The 15,722-nt window shown below is 43.9% G+C and overlaps 1 protein-coding gene across 1 annotated transcript in view; it reads left to right on the plus strand.

Annotated features, from left to right (window-relative positions):
- Positions 1-15,722, plus strand: part of LOC310715611 (integrin alpha-M-like) — a gene marked incomplete at its 3' end in the record, with an annotated part of 231,568 nt that overhangs the window by 29,083 nt on the left and 186,763 nt on the right. The window contains exons 15-21 of the mRNA XM_083522121.1: positions 922-989; positions 1,372-1,513; positions 1,687-1,788; positions 11,176-11,255; positions 11,348-11,428; positions 11,530-11,608; positions 13,661-13,771. Of these exons, the coding sequence (XP_083378247.1) occupies positions 922-989; positions 1,372-1,513; positions 1,687-1,788; positions 11,176-11,255; positions 11,348-11,428; positions 11,530-11,608; positions 13,661-13,771 (663 nt within the window). The remainder of the gene's footprint in view (positions 1-921; positions 990-1,371; positions 1,514-1,686; positions 1,789-11,175; positions 11,256-11,347; positions 11,429-11,529; positions 11,609-13,660; positions 13,772-15,722) is intronic.

A 15,722-nucleotide genomic window follows, 5' to 3' on the forward strand; every position in this document is an offset into this window, starting at 1 on the left:
TAAAGTTTGCTGATTCTAGAGCAGCTTTAAGGTGAATTAAAGCAGCAGTGGAGTGAAAATATGACCATTGTGTAAATATTTGAAAGAGAAAAACAGAAGAAATGAACTAACAGTGTGTGTGATATTTCCCTGTGGTGACCACTGCTGCTCAGCAGCTGCTCAGACATGCAGATCTCCACACCACAACCTGCACTCTGTCCAACAGCTAGTCAGGACCTCAGAAAACCACTTGTCCCCTGCATTCTTCTTTTCTTTTCTCTGCAGAAGAAGTTGCATGGTGGTAAAAGGACTTGGAAGTGAAGCTTCTGCAGTAAATACTGTATATGATTGCATTGTTATGAATGTGTGTGTGTGTGTGTGTGTGTGTGTGTGTGTGTGTGTGTGTGTGTGTGTGTGTGTGTTAAAACTGTTTTCACACTATCTCACACACATTCCTTTGTCCGTTCAGTGTCTATAGGATGTTTGTCTGTAAGGTAAACAGAGAGTCCTATCTGGGCTCACAAATCTCTGACTGGTATATCCTCTTGTCTAAACAGGAAACACTTTAGGTCAGCTTTCTCCCCAATATGTGTGTGCGTGTTCGTGTGTGTGCGCGTGGACTGTATCATCCTGTGTATAAATACGTGTCTGCCACCTGCAATAAACTGAAGAGAGAAACATTTTGCCACATTCTGTGTGCTGTGTATTTCTTCTTCTCTGAATTCAGAAAGGCACTACGGAGCATCACAGGTCGTATGGAAAATCTCTCCAAGTTTCGTTTTGGGCATGATAAAAATCTAACAGTTTGTGTGTGTGTGTGTGTGTGTGTGTGTGTGTGTGTGTGTGTGTGTGTGTGTGTGTGTGTGTGTGTGTGTGTGTGTGTGTGTGTGTGTGTGTGTGTGTGTGTGTGTGTGTGTGTGTGTGTGTGTGTGTCTTTTCTAGGTTCCCTTTCAGATTAACTGCAAAAACAGGAGCTGTGTATCAGACCTGCAGTTGGACTTTAGTTTCCTGTAAGATTTCTACAAAATGTATTTTCTGTGTTTATAATAAATTGTGTACCAGTTGAATGTTTGTTCCTGAAGATAAACACACAGAGAATCCGTTCTAGTCGTTATCAGGTGCTTGTGTTTGTGTAGTTTCATTCCCAGAGGGTGCAGCAGTGTGTAAACTCATGATGCACTGTAAGTGTATGTCAGGTGTAACAGTGAGAAACGACTGTGACCAAACAGCAGCTTCAAAAGTTCACACATCACACACCAATGTGTTTATACTACATTTAGAATTCCTGCAGGATGATGATGTGTGTGTGTGTGTGTGTGTGTGTGTGTGTGTGTGTGTGTGTGTGTGTGTGTGTGTGTGTGTGTGTGTGTGTGTGTGTGTGTGTGTGTTTAGGAACAGCACATTACTGGTGGTGGACCAGGCGTCTTTTATAATCCATGTAACATTACAGAATAAAGGAGACGACTCGTTCAACACCAGCGTGGTGCTGCTTTACCCTCCTGGATTATCACTCTCAGTGTTCAAGACCATTAAGGTGCAGCACTCTTTCACCCACACGTTATTGATCAGTCTGTTCATCAGACTCATCGCAGTCTCTGACTCTGGTTCAGACTGTGACTCTGAATCTGATTAGATTACAACTCAGATGCAGATTCTGTCTTTTAGTCTAAAATTCTGATTCTGATTGTGAGTCTGTGATTGGTCCAGGCAAACAGAAGGACTCTGAGCAGGTGTGGAGATCGTGATGAAGGAGCGCTAAATAAAACCACCTGCAGTATCAGTTTACCTGTTTATCGCTCAAACACACGTGTAAGATAAACACACACAGACATTTTTACACAATATACACTACTGTACACATAGTAAACACTACTGACCACACAATGGTAACATTACAGTACACACTACTGTACAAACCACAGTACACAATACTGTACACAACACTGTACACACTACTGTACACACCACAGTACACACTATTGTACACACTACTGTACACACCACAGTACACACTACTGTACACACCACAGTACACACTTCTGTACACACCACAGTACACACTTCTGTACACACTACAGTACACACCACAGTACACACCACTGTACACACTACAGTACACACTATAGTACACATAGTAAACACTACTGTACACACCACATTACACACTACTGTACACACCACTGTACACACCACAGTACACACTACTGTACACACCACAGTACACACCACAGTACACACTACTGTACACACCACAGTACACACCACAGTACACACTACTGTACACACCACAGTACACACCACAGTACACACTACTGTACACACTGCTGTACACACCACAGTACACACTACTGTACACACTACTGTACACACCACAGTACACACCACAGTACACACTTCTGTACTGTGGGAGAACTTGGGCAGATTAAACACATGTCGTACAGCTGCGTTTTGGATCATTTGCAGTGGACGAATAGTGTTCAGGGGAAGACCTGCCAGCAGAGAGCTGCAGTAGTCAAGTCTTGAAATTACAAGAGACTGAACAAGCACCTGGGCAGCCTGTGTGGACAGAAATGGTCGAATCCTTCGGATGTTATAGAGAAGAAATCGACAAGAATGAGCAACATTAGCGACTTGTGGGAAGAAGGACAGTTCATTGTCCATAATTACCCCAAGGTTACAAGCAGTGCCTGAAGGGGAGAGCAGAAAGTCATGAAGTGTTATTTGGAGATCTTGACCTGGAGATAATTCACCTGGGATGACGAGCAGTTCTGTTTTGCTGGGGTTGAGTTTTAGTTGGTGAGCATTCATCCATGAAGAAATGTCTGTCAAGCATGCCGATATCCGAGTTGAAGCTGTGGTATCTGATGGAGGGAAAAAAAAGATTAGTTGAGTGTCATCTGCATAGCAGTGATAAGAAAACCCATGTGAGGATATGACTTTACCAATGGAGTGGGTATAGAGAGAGAAAAGGAGGGGACCAAGTACCGAGCCTTGTGGGACACCAGTGGTGAGTCTGCACGGGGCAGATGTGGATCCCCTCCATGTTACCTGGTATGAGCGACCTTCCAGGTAGGAAACAAACCATTCCCATGCTGTTCCGCAGATACCGAGGCTCTTGAGGGTTGACAAAAGTGTCTTGTGGTTGACTGTGTCAAATGCTGCAGAAAGGTCCAGAAAGATTAGTACAGATAACAGCTTGGCTGATCGAGCAGCATGCAGTTTCTCAGAAACAGCCAAAAGGGCCGTCTCTGTGGAATGTGTCGCTTTGAACCCAGACTGGTTCGGATCATGGAGGTTGTTCTGTGAGAGATAAACAGACAGTTGGTTAAAAACAGTGCGTTCCAGAGATTTAGAAAGAAAGGAGAGAAGTGAATCCGGTCTGTAGTTGTTGATGTCTGATGAATCCAAAGCAGGTTTCTTCAAGATGGGAATGACCCTTGCTTGCTTGAAGGTAGTTGGTACATAGCCAGATGTTAATGACCCATTGATGATTGTGGAGATGAAGGGCAGGAGATCTTGTGTGATGGTCTGAAGCATAGTTGAAGGGATTGGATCCAGAGGACAGGTGGTGGGATTGCAAGATTGGATGGCTTGCAGTATCTCATCTTCTGTTAAGGTTGAGAAGCTTGACAGAGACGTAGTGGATTGTCGGCTGTGTTGTGTAGTCATGGTTGGGGAGGAAGTGAAGGTCTGGCAGATTTTCTTAATCTTCTCGTCATAGAAGGAGGCAAAGTCATTAGCAGTCAGGGAGGATGGAGCAGGCGCAGCAGGGGGGTTGAGTAGTGAAGAGAAGATGTTGTGAAGCTTACGAGGATCTTGTGCAGAGGCGTCAAGCTTTTCCTTGTAGAAGGCAGTTTTAGCAAAAGTCACCTCCAAGGAAAATTTAGTCAGGAGTGTGCGGTAAGATGCGAGGTCTACATTGAGCTGTGATTTTTTTCCACTTCCTCTCTGCAGATCTGAGCTCTCGTCGACTGCTGCGCAAAACTTCTGACAGCCACGGTGTTGGACAAGAAGACTTCTTGGGTTTTGTAGTCAAAGGGCAGAGGAGGTCCATGGTTGAGATAAGAGATGAGAGGAAGGAGTCCGTAGCAACATCTAAGGGTAGAGAGGAAAAGGAGTCAGAGTCAGGAAGAGATGAAAGACTACAGGAAGCTACAGAGGAGGGAGAGATGGAGTGAAGGTTAGGACAGATAAACGAGACATGTAAAATATTTTTAGGTTGAATATGAAGATTGATTAAAAAGGAAACCAGGTGATGATCAGAGATTGGAAGTGGAGTGGCAGTCATGTCTGTAGCTGGAGTAGGGCGGGTGAAAACCAGGTCCAGGACATTTCCTCCCTTGTGTGTTGGAGGGCAGCTGTTAAATGTCAAGGAGAAAGTAATCAGAAATGGCAAGAGGCAAGATGACTGAAGTTTGTCAGATGGGAGGTTGAAGTCACCAAGAACTGTCAGAGGGGTGCTGTCAGAGGGGAAAGTACTGACTACTGTACACACCACAGTACCTTCAAGCACAGTAGTGTGTACAGTAGTGTGTACAGTAGTGTGTACAGTAGTGTGTACAGTGGTGTGTACAGTGGTGTGTACAGTAGTGTGTACAGTAGTGTGTACAGTGGTGTGTACAGAAGTCAAGTCAAGTCAAGTTTATTTGTATAGCGCTTTTCACAACAGACATTGTCTCAAAGCAGCTTTACAGAAAACAACAGTGAAGGTGAATGGTGTGCGTTTGTCCCTGATGAGCAGCCGTGGCGACAGTGGCAAGGAAAAACTCCCTTAGATGATATGAGGAAGAAACCTTGAGAGGAACCAGACTCAAAGGGGAACCCATCCTCATATGGGTGACATCAAGAGTTTGGTCATAAATCTTTCAACACTACAGAACAATTTGTGATCATCATAGATCCAGCATCAGCTTCTCCATGCCAGGGCCTTTAAACACTCGGCATCTACTTCTCCATGATCATCCATAGGTCCATAATCTTCACGAGGTGGGACGTGACTGGAGCTGGCCAAACCTCAGGATGCCTCGGGATGGGGAGAGAAAGAGGAGCAGTGGAGAGGAATTAGCGTAGCTGCTGTTCATGATATTAACAGCACAAGTTGATAATGTGCATGTGATCAGATGTTCTGGAGCACAAGGTTGTGATGTGATGTGTGTGATGTGTGTTATGTGTAGGCTTTGCTAAAAAGATATGTTTTTAATCTACACTTAAACTGGGAGAGTGTATCTGAACCCCGAACACTGTCAGGAAGACTATTCCAGAGTTTAGGAGCTAAATGTGAAAATGCTCTACCGCCTTTAGTGGACTTTGCTATTCTAGGAACTACTAGAAGCCCAGAGTTTTGAGATCTCAGGGAGCGTGACGGATTGTAGCGTGTTAAAAGACTGGATAGATACATGGGAGCCAAACCATTTAGTGCTTTATAAGTGAGTAGCAGTAGTTTGTAGTCTATTCGAAACTTAATAGGAAGCCAATGTAGGGACGATAAGATTGGGGTTATATGATCGTATTTTCTTGACCTAGTAAGAACTCTTGCTGCGGCATTCTGAACTAACTGAAGCTTGTTTATTAATGATGCAGGACATCCACCTAGTAATGCATTACAGTAGTCTATTCTAGAGGTCATAAACGCATGGACGAGCTTCTCTGCATCAGATATAGATAACATATTTCTTAGCTTAGAAATATTTCTAAGGTGAAAGAAGGCTGTTTTTGTAACTTGACTGATGTGATTTTTAAAAGATAAGTTGCTGTCTAAAATAACTCCCAGGTCTTTTACCGTTGAACTAGTAGTTACAGAACAACCGTCTAAATGCAGGCTGAGATGCTGGAGCTTCTGTGTACTATTTTTTGGGCCGATGAGCAAAATCTCCGTTTTATCAGAATTTAATAGCAGAAAGTTATGGGTCATCCAATCTCTTATTTCTTTAACACACTCAGTTATGCGAGCTAATTGAGCTGTATCGCCTGGTTTGGATGAAATATATAGCTGGGTATCATCAGCATAACAATGGAAGCTAATTCCATGCCTTCTAATAATATTTCCTAATGGAAGCATGTATATTGTGAAAAGCAGGGGTCCCAGAACTGACCCTTGTGGCACGCCATAATTTACTAGCATTATCCTGGATAGCTCCATTTAAATCTACGAAATGGTAACGATTGGACAGGTAGGATTTAAACCAGCTTAATGCCTGTCCCTGAATACCGATGTAATTCTGTAAGCGATCGAGGAGAAGATCATGATCTATAGTGTCGAACGCAGCACTAAGATCTAGTAAAACTAATAGGGAGATGTAGCCTTGGTCTGAAGCTAAAAACAGGTCGTTAGTGATTTCAACTAGAGCAGTTTCTGTGCTATGATGGGGCCTAAAACCTGACTGAAACTCTTCAAAGATATTGTTCTCCTGCAAGTGGTTACATAACTGGGCAGCGACAATCTTTTCTAAAATCTTAGACATAAATGGGAGATTTGAAATTGGTCTGTAATTCGATAGCGTGTTTGGATCCAGATTAGGTTTTTTAATGAGGGGCTTAATAACTGCTAACTTGAGGGATTTAGGGACATGACCTAACGATAGTGAGGAGTTAATAATATTTAAAAGAGGCTCACCAGCTGTATATAACACTTCCTTCAGTAGTTTAGTGGGAATTGGATCTAACTGACATGTTGTTGATTTAGCTTTCATAATAGCATCATACAGCTCTTCCTGTCCTATACATGTAAAACAGTGTAGTTGTGGGGTTGTAAGTACGATTGTGTCGGGAGATGCTGTCAGAGGTTGAACTGCCACAATTGTTTTTCTAATGTTATCTATTTTTTCAGTAAAGAAATTCATAAAGTCGTCACTACTAAACTGTGATGGAACACATTTTTCAGATCCCTGATTTGTTGTTAAATTAGCGACTGTACTGAAAAGGAACCTGGGATTGTTTTTGTTATTTTCTATGAGTTTGCTCAGGTGTTCAGCTCTAGCAGCTTTTAGCGCCTGTCTGTAGCTAAGCATACTGTCTTTATACGCAATTCTAAATACCTCCAATTTAGTTTTCCTCCATTTTCTCTCCAGATTACGTGTTGTTCTCTTTAGGGCATGCGTATGACTATTATACCAAGGTGCAGGTGCTTGTTCTCGAACCTTTTTTAACCGGATGGGGGCAACAGTGTCTAAAGTGCTAGTGAGGATAAGGTCTATGTTGTTCGCCATCTCATCAAGATGATCAGCAGTTATGGGTTTAATGTGAAACTGAAATAAATCAGGCAGGTTATTTATGAATCTGTCCTTAGTGGTTGGAATAATAGTCCTACCAAGTCGATACCGTGGTGAAACACGGTTAATCTGCTCTACCGGTAGTGTGTACAGTAGGAGATAATGGTCTGTGATGTCATCACTCTGGGGTAAAATATCTATATCAGTGACGTCTGCTCCGTAGGATATTATTAAGTCTAGTGTGTGGTTAAAACGGTGGGTTGGTCTGGTGACGTTTTGTTTAACTCCAAAAGAGTTTAGTAAATCGACAAATGATAATCCTAGGGCATCGTTTTCATCATCTACATGAATATTAAAATCTCCTACAAGCAGCACTTTATCAAAGCTGATCAAGAGGTCTGAGAGAAAACAAGCAAACTCATGAAGAAAATCAGCGTAGGGTCCTGGGGGTCTGTACACGGTGACCAGAGCGAGTTTTCTATTGATGTCTGAAAGTACAATTTTAAGAACGAGCACTTCAAATGATTTAAAGCTGAATCCTAATCTCTGACTAACATTAAGAGAAGCACTATAAATGGTTCCTACACCCCCCCCCACGACCAGTCTGACGGGGCTCATGCTTATAAACATATCCTGACGGTGTCGACTCGTTTAGACCCATATAATCACCTGGTTTAATCCAGGTCTCAGTGAGACAGAGTGCATCGAGATTATTCTCTGTGATCATCTCATTTACAATCAGTGCTTTGGGTGCAAGTGATCTAATGTTTAAAAGACCGAACTTTAGAACTTTGTTGTGTTTGTTTATCTGGCATTTTTCAGTTTTAACTGCAATAAGATTATTTCTGGATCTTGTGTATGTAATTCTTGGTTTTACTACACGAGGAATAGATACGGTTTCTATAAACTGGGCTGTGTGTGAACTTGTAACTATTTGGTCTGTAGTATGCGTGTTCTTATAGTTGAAGATTTCTTGATGTCTTACCAGTCAGATGGTGTGTAGTATCCTAGAGATGTTATCTGATAGCACTGCTGCTCCAACTCTGCTGGGGTGCAGGCCATCAGGGCGGAAGAACCTAGGACGCTCCCAGAAACAGTTCCAGTTATTAACAAAGAGAAGTTTATGTTCTCGACACCATGACTGTAACCATTCATTTAGAGCTAAAAGTCTACTAAACTTCTCAGCCCCTCGCTGGTAAGTGGGAAGAGGTCCTGACACAATGATCCTCGTTGTGGGTGATGTGCTGCGTACCGTCTCCACCAGGATCCTGAAGTCCCTCTTTAAGATCTCCGTTTGCCGCAGCCTGGTGTCGTTTGATCCGGCATGGAGAACAACCGCTCCGAAGTTCTCGTTCAGGATCGCGGGTACCTGCGCAGCGACATCCAGAACACGAGCACCAGGAAAACAGCGAGTGTGCACCTTACCTTTAGCTCGGGTAGCGCGGACATGCCGGACGATGGAATCTCCGAGAATAACAGTGTCGCGTTCCGTCTCGCGGAGGGGGACGAAGCGGTTCTCGGTCGAGATCTCGAAGGCCGGTGGTGGAGGTGGAGACGTCCTCGATCGGGGCTTGGCTTGTCTCTTCCGCCGCGGTCGCATCCAGGGTCCATGTTGCACCGGTGCCGGAGTTGTAGGTGCGCTGGGCCTGGGCATAGAAGCACGCGGAGTTGATGTGCTGGGAGCGTTAGGTTCAACCCGGGAGTTTACCTGGGATGAGTGCGCGTCCGCCCGGGATGTTTCCAGCGCCGCTTTCCGCTCTCGCAGCCGGGCATGCTTTACATGCAGCTCGCGAATCTGTTTCTCCAATGCCTCCATCTCCAACGGCACCGTTTGCAACTCGAACGAGTCCTCACCTGTGCTCGAATGCAGACAAACAACCGGCATAGTGCTTATCGTCACGAACAGATTTATTATACAGAGATGTGAGTGAGAGAAAATAAATATAAACAACACTAGTTATAGTCGAGTTAACTAACTACAGGCACAAGTCAGGAAGACAAAAACAATTAAGGATTATTAAAAGAGGAAAAACGGATGGATAGATAGCAAAGTTTGTTTGAAAGACGCCGAGAGAGATACAAACACGTAACTCGCGGCAAACAAGTCAAACACAGGAAGCTACGTCACAGGAAATGTGATTGCACACATTTTTCGTGTGGGTGTGGTTGGGATGTCGACTGGTGTGTACTGTACACACTACTGTACACACCACAGTACATACCACAGTACACACTACTGTACACACCACAGTACACACTACTGTACACACCACAGTACACACTACTGTACACACCACTGTACACACCACTGTACACACCACTGTACACACCACAGTACACACCACTGTACACACTACTGTACACACTACTGTACACACCACAGTACACACTTCTGTACACACTTCTGTACACACCACTGTACACACCACTGTACACATTACTGTACACACCACAGTACACACTACTGTACACACCACTGTACACACTACTGAACACAAAATAGTAACATTACACACTACTGTACACACAAATGAATCACTGAGTCTGGTTGGCATTTCCTGGGGAGACCTGAGAAGGGGGTACGAGGGGCTGGGAGCGGGGTATTTTTTTATCATCTTAGTGGTACCGTGCCCTCGTTCAGCCCAGATGTTATTTTTGTGATGTGCACCCTGAGACCTCTTTAAAATTATATATATGCTAAAACCAAGTGGAGAAGTAGAAGATAAAATCATTTTACAAGAAACTGTCAGAGGTGTGATAGTTTATATTAGCAGATGTGAAGGGTAGGTTGTAAAACCTGATAGTGCCAGTGGCCACTGTGTGATCGTTATCTTTGGCTTGGCATGCAGGGCTACAGCTATATGCTAAAAGCCTTTGGTGAGATCTAGAGAGGAACTAAACCAAGCTTTCTTGAGTAACTCCACCAGGTTTTCCACACATGAGAGGGTATAGCTGTCAAACTCCATGCCTTGTTTCAGATTCCAGAGTTCAGTATAATGCCTGAAGTTCCTATTGGGCTTCAAGATCACCACCCTGAACCTGGACTTGGAGCTGGCAAGCTCCTTGATTATTCCATCCTGGCTGGAGTAATTCCTAATTTGAATGATTGGCATATTCCTCATCAATATCATTGGCAGGCTTCAGGAACACAGTAGAGCCACATTCAGTAACTCGTCTGGAACGTTGTTTTGCCTGGGCTTCCAATGGGTGTCGTTGGTCTCCTGCATGTTCTGGATGTATTTTAAGAGAGTGTGGTGCCCTCTACCAAAAGGAGCCTAAAGGGGAAGAAGCCTGAGGATGCTTGTGGTGGATGTAGTGTAGAAGGAGCTAGGTTCATGTTCACTCCCATGTTCTCCACTACTGTAGTGACTTGTGGTTGTGGCAGCTGGAAGACAGACAAGGAGGACTCAGAGGTAGTGAAAAATTGGTTTGTGGTGTAATGAATAATGAAGGTGCAGGGTGAAATGTTGCATCTGTTCAGACTCAGGATGAGTGAAGGCAGTGTCAGAAACTTTGAGGTGGGAAATAGGATTTTCCTTGGACAACAGGTGTTGCTCCCTGGTCCTATCTTTGGTTGACATGCAGAAGAAATGTTCAGCACATAGACCAAACTGGCTCACCTTGTCGTTTCCCGCTTTTTTCCACTTCTGGATTCCGGAAGAAAGTCAGGCAATGCTGCAACAACCATTAGAGGCCAGGCATGTGGGATTTTACTGCCTTGCATCATGAACATATGCTCTTGCAATATCCACAACCATGGGGTGCAGAAGTGCTGCACAGGAATATTTAGCACCTTGGTGGAATTCCTGTGAGGAACATGCAGAGCTCTTACAAATACACACACAAGCACAGCAGAACACAACACACAGTGTGTATGGTATATACAACTCTGACAAATGCAGGTGTGTGTGTCTGTGTGTGTGTGTGTGTGTGTGTGTAATCCACAGAAACACACTGTGTATTATAATCATTCTAATGTGTGCTGTAGGCCGAGTTTGAGGGTGTGTTCCGCATCTCTCGCTCTCACAAGTGGAATAAGAGCATGCAGATGAAACTCGTGGCCAGCAGGTAAACACACACACACACACACACACACACACACACACACACACACACAGTCAGTTTGTTAGCATGTTGAGCTGTTGCTTGTGCATTTACAGTGATAATAATGGAAATATCAGCACCACCACAGTGATGAAAACTCTGCCTGTGCAGTTCAGTGTAGATGTAGCCATCAGCCCGTAAGTAATTACTACACACACACACACACACACACACACACCATCAGTGTTACAATTACTCTCTCTCTCTCTCTCTCTCTCTCTCTCTCTTTCTCTCTCAGTGTTCCTGAGCTTTCAGTAACATATCTGAATTTCTCTCTGGAAGATAAAGGACCAAAAACTCTCAGTGTTGTGTATAAGGTGAGTGCAACACTTCCATGGGTGGGTTGCTGCTGCTCACTGAAACACACAATCAGGCCAGATTTCTCACAGATGCTTCCACTCCCTTTCTCCAGCTTTACCTTCCATTGACACACCATCACTCGACGTCAACCATCAGCTTTCAGTAAAACTAACCTGCAGCTGACTCCGCCCTTTTTTTCTGCCAAGAGATCAGCAGTTTGTCAGGGAAAAGTATTGCATGTGTCTAATTTTAGGTGCCACCAGTTCCACACAGAACTGGACCCAATCGAGAGGATTAGTTGTTGTGGTTTTCCTCAATTACCTCCATATCATCATGTCTGGGAGCTCCTCCTGAACCACCCATTTATTGTGCTGGTTAAGACATTCCTAACATATGCCAAGGACCTCAAGTATATTTTATTGATGATTATGCCACCATTTATACTTCACCTCTAGCCGTAGCTTCTCCTTTTTTCTTTTTCAGAACAAAAAAAAGAGTGTGTGTGTGTGTGTGTGTGTGTGTGTGTGTGTGTGTGTGTGTCTTGGCAGTGATGCTCAGCTGCTCACGATGTAAAACTTCTGTAGAACATTTTGAGGATGTGTGGTGGAAGCTGTGCCTGTAGAGACATTGCTGGGCTTTCCTTGTTATGGATGTGGTGTTGAGTTGAGATAAGATTCTAAAGAATATTTGGTGTTGATGTTTAAAGGGGAGTGATCAGTACATATCCTCCTGAAGTCAACATCCATCTCTCTTGTTTTGTCAATGTTCAGAGACTGGCTTTTGGCTCTTCACAAGTCTGGTAACCTCTGCACCCCCTCTCTGTATGCGGACTCGTCATTCTTCCTGAGAAGATCCACCACGTGTGTCTCATCAGTGAACTTGATGCGATTGGAGCTGTGTATTGCTAAATAGTAGTGAGTCAGTAGTTCAAAAACCAGGGGACTGAGTACACAACCTTGGGGGGCCCCAGTGCTCAGTGCGGTGGTTTTGGAGATGCTGTTTATGATCCGGACTGCCTGAGGTCTTCCAGTCAAAAAGTCCAGGATCCAGTTGCTGGGTTGGAGTTTAGGCCCAAGAGGCTCAGCTTCCTGATTAAATAGTGTTGAATGCTAAACTGAAGTCTATGAACAGCATTCGTATGTAGGAGTCCTTATGCTCCAGATAACTGAGGGCAGGTGGAGTGTGGTGGAGATAAACTCATCTGTGGAGTGGTTCAGATGATACGTGAACACACACATCTGGAAGGGAGCCATCACTATCACAGTTAGTTGATGATGTCCTGTAGTTGGTGACGGCTTGGATGCTCTGCCACATGCACTTTGTGTCGCCCCCACTGTTCTTAGGGTCTCCTTGTTGCCAGCACTAGAAGCAGTCTTGGTTCTTCAGGAGTGCATGCACCCCCCCCAGTTACAGTACAAAATAATATATTTACATCCAACCTTTTAATAGTTCAAGAAGGTCCATGGCAATTGTTTCAAATGCGACTTTTATTACAAGAGCAGCAGTAGGCTGGATTAGCTGAGCATCTAATTTGGTAGAAGGTATGCTTCAGGGTTTTTTTACATTTCTGCATGAGCTCCACATAATCTTAATCAGTCCTACATTTCCATTCTGATTGTGTTCCACAGTGAGCAGATCTGTAGCTCAAACTTTTTTGTTGAAAGATTTATGACCAAACTTTTGATGTCACCCATATGAGGATGGGTTCCCCTTTGAGTCTGGTTCCTCTCAAGGTTTCTTCCTCATATCATCTAAGGGAGTTTTTCCTTGCCACTGTCGCCACGGCTGCTCATCAGGGACAAACGCACACCATTCACCTTCACTGTTGTTTTCTGTAAAGCTGCTTTGAGACAATGTCTGTTGTGAAAAGCGCTATACAAATAAACTTGACTTGACTTGACTTGACTCAAACTCCACAAAATATACAAATACAGCCCCATGGACTACTCTGATGCAGGCTATATTCTGGAGATGTTTTTATTTGAAATTTGTGTGTGTTGTGTGTGTGTGTTGTGTGTGTTGTGTGTGTGTGTGTGTGTGTGTGTGTGTGTGTGTGTGTGTGTGTGTAGGTGAGTAATCTGGGACTAAAAGATCTACCTGTAGTAATAGGTTTCTGGATGCCGTGCAAGACTCCAGTAAACTTCTATCGTCTCTACAATCACAGCATCACCGTGTCACAGGTACATATTTATTTTAATGATCATCATTATCATCATCATCAAATTTTATTTGTCACATACATACAGAGACGACATGCAGTGAGATGCTTTATACAACTCCAACATTTAAACATAAAAATGGAATAAAATTTAGGGATAAAATGAATAAAAAGTATAAACTATAGAAAATATATGAAAATGTATGTATATACATAAATGAATATGGTAGATCTTCTTCTTCTTCTTCTTCTTCTTCTTCTTCTTTCAGCTTCTCCCATTAGGGGGCGCCACAGTGGACCATCCGTCTCCATACCCCCCTGCCCTCTACATCTGCCTCTTTCACACCAACTACCTGCATGTCTTCCCTCACCACATCCATAAACCTCCTCCTTGGCCTTCCTCTTTTCCTCCTTCCTGGTGTCTCCATCCTCAGCATTCTCCTACTGATATACCCCATGTCCCTCCTCTGCACATGTCCAAACCATCTCAATCTCAACTCCCTCACCTTGTCTCCAAAACGTCCTACATGTGCTGTCCCTCTAATAAACTCATTTCTAATCCTGTCCATCGTCACTCCCAACGAACATCTCAACATCTTCAGCTCTGCTACCTCCAGCTCCACCTCCTGTCTTTTACTCAATGCCACTGTCTCTAATCCATACAACATCTCAGGTCTCACCACAGTCCTATAAACTTTCCCTTTCACTCTCACAGATACTCTTCTATCACAAATCACTCCTGCTATCACTCTTCTCCACCCACTCCACCCTGCCTGCACTCTTTTCTTCACTTCTCTAACACACTCTCCATTACTTTGCACTGTTGACCCCAGGTACCTGAACTCCTCCACCTTTTCCACCTCTTCTCCCTGCAACCGCACCCCTCCACTGCCCTCCCTCTTATTCATACACATGTACTCTGTCTTACTCCTACTGACTTTCAATTCCCTTCTCTCCAGCGCATATCTCCACCTCTCCAGGTTCTTCTCCACCTGCTCCTTTATGTATTGGAAGTACAAATTAGAGTATAAATTGATTGTCCTTAAAGTGTCCGTGTGCGGTATGGTGTGGTATAAAGTGGCACTGTGCTATTCAAGTCCAGAGAAGGTGTCATAATAGTGCAAAAAATTTGCACAGAAATTAGTGCAGATGGAGAGAGAAGTCCAGTTTTTAGATCCTGGGTGTTTCCTTGTTTAGACTCCGAATGGCCTGCGGGAAAAAGCTCCTCCTCATTCTCTCTGTGTTCGCTTTCAAGAATCAAAAGAGTTTCCCTGAACGGAACAGAGAAAAGAGTCCATTGTTGGTGTTACAGAAACAAGACAGGTCCTGTGTGATGTAAACACCTATGACCGCTCCTGCTTCGTGCTGAAGTGCACTATTAACTCCTTAGTCTTGCTGACGTTCAGGAGAAGGTTGTTCTTTTCAGGTTTTTAACCTCCTGTAGGTAGGCCGTCTCATCGTTGTTGGAGATCAGGCCCACCACAACAGTGTCATCAGCAAACTTTTTGTGGAGTTGGAAGTGGCCACATAGTCATATGTGTACAGTGAGTACAGCAGGGGGCTCAGAACACAACCCTGGGGACCTCCAGTGCTGAGGGTGAGGGTGCATGAGGTGTGTTTTCCCACCCATACGGCTTGTGGTCTGTCAGTCAGAAAGTTGGAGATCCATTGGCACTTGGAGTTTGTTCTAGGAATCCTTGAAGAGGTTTAGGAGAGGTCTCCAAAGCAATCTATTATGCCTGTGGTGTATTTTTCTGATGAGAGAAGAATCACACAGCACACTGAAAGGTGTATATGTTGTTTTTGGGTCTAATGCAGGAAACAGACAAGTATATATACACACTGGACAAAACATCGGCAAATACATATCAGAAAGCTTTGCTGAACTGGTCCCAGATTCTCCTTCGTGGGAAATGATACAGTTTGAGAGACAGAAAAAAACATTAGCAACATGTTCCAGGAATCTTTAACCA

The sequence above is a fragment of the Silurus aristotelis genome (genome assembly GCF_946808225.1).
Source record: "Silurus aristotelis genome assembly, chromosome: 20".
NCBI classification, from domain to species: Eukaryota; Metazoa; Chordata; class Actinopteri; order Siluriformes; family Siluridae; genus Silurus; species Silurus aristotelis.